At 42.4% G+C, this 4,049-nt stretch overlaps 1 protein-coding gene across 1 annotated transcript; it reads right to left on the bottom strand.

The window, feature by feature from the left end:
• Positions 1 to 855: 855 nt before the first annotated feature.
• OR9S21 (olfactory receptor family 9 subfamily S member 21) lies at positions 856 to 1,806 on the bottom strand. Its single transcript, NM_001391284.1, is given in 1 exon segment — positions 856 to 1,806. A coding segment is annotated over 1 exon segment (951 nt).
• Positions 1,807 to 4,049: the final 2,243 nt, after the last annotated feature.

The following is a 4,049-nucleotide window of genomic DNA, read 5'->3' as shown; positions in this document are numbered from 1 at the left end:
TTGTTGCTGAACGAACATCTGTGCCAGTCCTCCTCTATTTTGTACGTGGGACGCCACCATAGCACGGCTGGTGAGCGGTGTGTAGGTCTGCACCTGGGATCCGAAACCATGAACCCCGGGCCACTGAAGTGGAGCACGCGAACTTAACCACTATGCCACCAGGCCAGCCCCTAAAGTAGATTTTTAATGGCATAGAATTAGATATTGCTTTGTTTATCCAATCTGACAAGCTCTGCCTTTTAACTACAGTGTTTACATTTATGCACTTCTTGTAATTGTCAATATGATTATGTTTAAATCCACCATCTTGCTATTGGTTTACTGCTATTTGTTCCATCTGATTTTTTCCCCCTTTCTTGTCTTTTTTGTTGTTGTTAATTGACAATTTCTAAAAAATATCTTTTATGTCCCTTACTGGATCATTTAACTATATTGCTTTGTTTTAGCTTTTGGTGATTGTACTAGAGTTTACAACATATATCTTTAATGCATCACGGATGACTGTCAAATTATATTATACTACTTCACATATAGTGTAAGAAACTTAAGACAATAGACTTCTATGTACCCCTTCCATACTTTGGGCTATTATCATCATATATTTACTTCATATATCATAAACAACACAATACATTTTATTATTTTTTCTCCATTAGGTAGATAGTTCTCAGAGGACAAGAACATTGTCATATGCATCTTTCTCAAGCACTAGGCAACTGCCTGGTATATAGTGTGTTTTAAGTAAGTGTTGATTGAGTGAAGGAAGGAAGAAATAAATTTGTTGACTTCTACCTACAACCAAAAGGCTCTTCCTTTGCTTAGTCTTTAGGACACTGTCTCTCTGGCCTTCCTTCTTCACGTGGCTGTGTGTTTCTGGCTCAGTCTCCCCAGGGCCTCCTTCACGTCCTTGTTCTGCAGACTATAGATGAGGGGGTTGAGCATTGGGATGACCAGGGTGTAGAAGACAGAGACCACCTTGCCCTGCTCCATGGAGTCAACAGCTCCTGGCTGGGCATACATGACAAAGACAGTCCCAACAAAGAGAGTCACTGCAGTCATGTGAGAGCCGCAGGTGGAGAAGACCTTGTGTTTCCCACCTGCTGATTGCATCCTCAGGATGGTCACTGTGATGTAGCCATAGGACACAAGGACCACCAATGTCACACTCACAATGATGAGCCCACAGATGCCAAACATGATCAGCTTGTTGAGGGCTGTGTTGGCACAGGCCAGTTGGAGCAGGGGGGGCACGTCACAGAAGAAGTGGTCGATGTGGTTGGAGCTGCAGAACGGGAGGCTGAAGGTGAAGCTGGTCTGGACAATGGAGTTGAGGCAGCCTCCACAGTACGTGCCCAGCACCAGGCGGAAGCAAGCCGAGGGGCACATGGTGATGGGGTAGCGCAGGGGGCTGCAGATGGCCATGAAGCGGTCATAAGCCATGACACCCAGGAGGAAACCTTCAGTGGTTACCAGCAGGGAGAAGAAGAAGAGCTGGGCGGCACAGCCCTGAAAGGTGATGACCTTGGACGAGGAGAAGAAGTTGGCCAGGGCGTTAGGGGCGATGACCGATGAGTAGCACAGGTCCAGGAAGGAGAGGTTCTTGAGGAAGAAGTACATTGGGGAGTGCAGACGCGCATCCTGGGTGATGACCACGACCATGGTGAGGTTCCCCAGGACGGTCCCCAGGTACAGGGCCAGGAACACAGCAAAGAGCAGGGCCTGGGTCTCCAGGCTACCCTCAAACCCCTCCAGCACAAACTCCTGAAAAGGCGCCGCTGAGACGTTTCCATCTCCGTGGCGTGGCATGGCCCTTGGACCTCAGACCAGGAGAAGAAATTCTGCCCCCAGTGATGGTGGACTAGGTAAGTCAAGCTAAACTTCCCGCTAGAGACTGTTGGAAAAAATGAACAACAACGAAAACAAGACTGACTGAAGGTGTAAGAGAGTCAATGATTTAGTGAAGAATTGCTAAACAAAGCTCAAGATCAACAGAGCACCAGGGATTCCAGGACAGAGGGCCTCTCTTTTCCCTTGAGACATAGGCCAATTTTGAAGAGGAAGCTTGAGAGGCCAAGTGCTGAAGCAGTGAGTTTTTGCCGGTCTTGTGGAGCTAATGGTGACAGTACTTGGTTACTGGGGACCAGCAAGGATGTATCCATAGGTGTACGTTTTAACAAGGGGTAGGTATGCAGCTCAGCCTCTGACCATTTAAATCACTGAAATCATATTCAGGTGAGATCTGAGTGCTAGTGCCCTGGACATCTTGCAGAAATAAATATAACTGCTCAAGAGGAAGGTACATCATCCTAAACTTCAAGCTTTTTTTTCTATAAAAATTTTCGTAGACAGTGCCAGACACACAGATTAAAAATTGAGGAGTTAAAGCAATAGAAATTAAAACAACAGAAACAGTAGACAGTAGAAATATCTGCAGAGGCTTCAGATTTTGGAGTTAACGGACATAAACTTTAAAATAACTAGTGTTATTCTGTTTAAAGGATAAAAGATGAGATTAAGAATTTCAGCAGAGATGTGGAAATCATAAAAAGAATCATATGCAACATTTTTTAAAAAGTACATTGACTAAAGTTAGGAACTCAATAGGTGAGTTTAATAGCAGATTAGAAATAACTAAACAGAAAATTTGTGACCTAGAATACAGGTCAGTCATAAATATTAAGAGTGAAGCATGAAGAGACAAAAGGATGGAAAAATCAGAAATGAAGGTAAAAGATGAGATATACTGAAAGATTCGACACATGTATAGTATGAGTTCCTAAAAAAGAGGAGAGTTAATTAGGCTGAATCAGAATTTGAAGAGATAATGGCCAAGTATTATGTCAAACCAATGAAAGATAACAATCTACAGATTCGTGAACCCTACAGAATCAAAGCACGATGAAGCAAAGAATACCACACTTAGACACATCATAGTAAAATTATTTAAAACCAAAATAAAAAGAAAAATCTTAAAAGCAGCCTGAGAAAAAAGACCTAGTCCCTTCAAAGGGTCAGCTGCAGGAGTAAGATGGTCACCTGGCTTCTTATCAGACTAAAAAATAATAGAAGCCAGAGCAAATTATTGCCAACTAGAATTCTATTCCTACCAAAATGTCCTTCAAGACTAAAAGTAAATTCAACAATAATATTTAAAGACTTCAATACTCCATCTTCAGTAATGAATAGAACAATTAGACTAAGGATCAGCAAGGAAATAATAGATTTGAACAACATTATAAACCAAGTAGCCTTAACAGACATACAAAGAACACTATCCAACAACAGCAGACTACGTTCTTCTCAAATGCACATGGAGCATTTCCAGGATGGACCATATGTTAGTTCACAAAGCGAGTATCAGAATGTTTAAAAAGATTCAAATTATACTAAGTTCGTCAAACAAAATGGAGGGGAACAGCCTGGTTGCATAGTGGTTAAGGTGATGCACTCTGCTTTGGTGGCCCAGGGTTCGCTGGTTCAGATCCTGGGTGTGGACCTACACGCTGCTCATCAAGCCATGCTGTGGCAGCATCCCACATAGAAGAACATAGTTGTATATCTTAGTTGTACATCCCCAAATGTGTGTGAAACCTTTTTGTGTAAAACTGTTGAGAGAAACCAAAGTAGATTTCAATAACAGGGCAGGGATATGCCAGGTTCTTAAACTGGCAAACTCAATATTGCATAAATGTCAATGCTCCCCACACTGAATAGAGTCAATGAAATCTCAGTGGCTTGTATTTGTGGAATCTAAAATTTATATTGAAATGTGCACCAAGTATTTCCAAGACATTCTAGGGAAGAAAAACAAGGTGGGAAGATTTGTTCTACCAGATAGTGACATAGAAGACGTGGGGATGAAACAATGGTGGGGGCATCCAGAAAGAGAATCTTCCAATGGAACAGAAGAGAGAGCTGTCAATGGTGAGTTTATATAGACACCCAATTTACCCACAGGCAGCACAATGGAAAAGTGGGAAAATCTGGGACCACTGATGCTCGTGTGTGAAACAGCGAGATTTGGCTCTTACCTCACTCTGTACACAAAA

This window comes from Equus caballus, chromosome 6 (assembly GCF_041296265.1).
Source record: "Equus caballus isolate H_3958 breed thoroughbred chromosome 6, TB-T2T, whole genome shotgun sequence".
Classification (NCBI taxonomy): Eukaryota; Metazoa; Chordata; class Mammalia; order Perissodactyla; family Equidae; genus Equus; species Equus caballus.
Note: the sequence above shows the minus strand (reverse complement) of the source record. Positions and strands in the feature narration are given on the sequence as shown.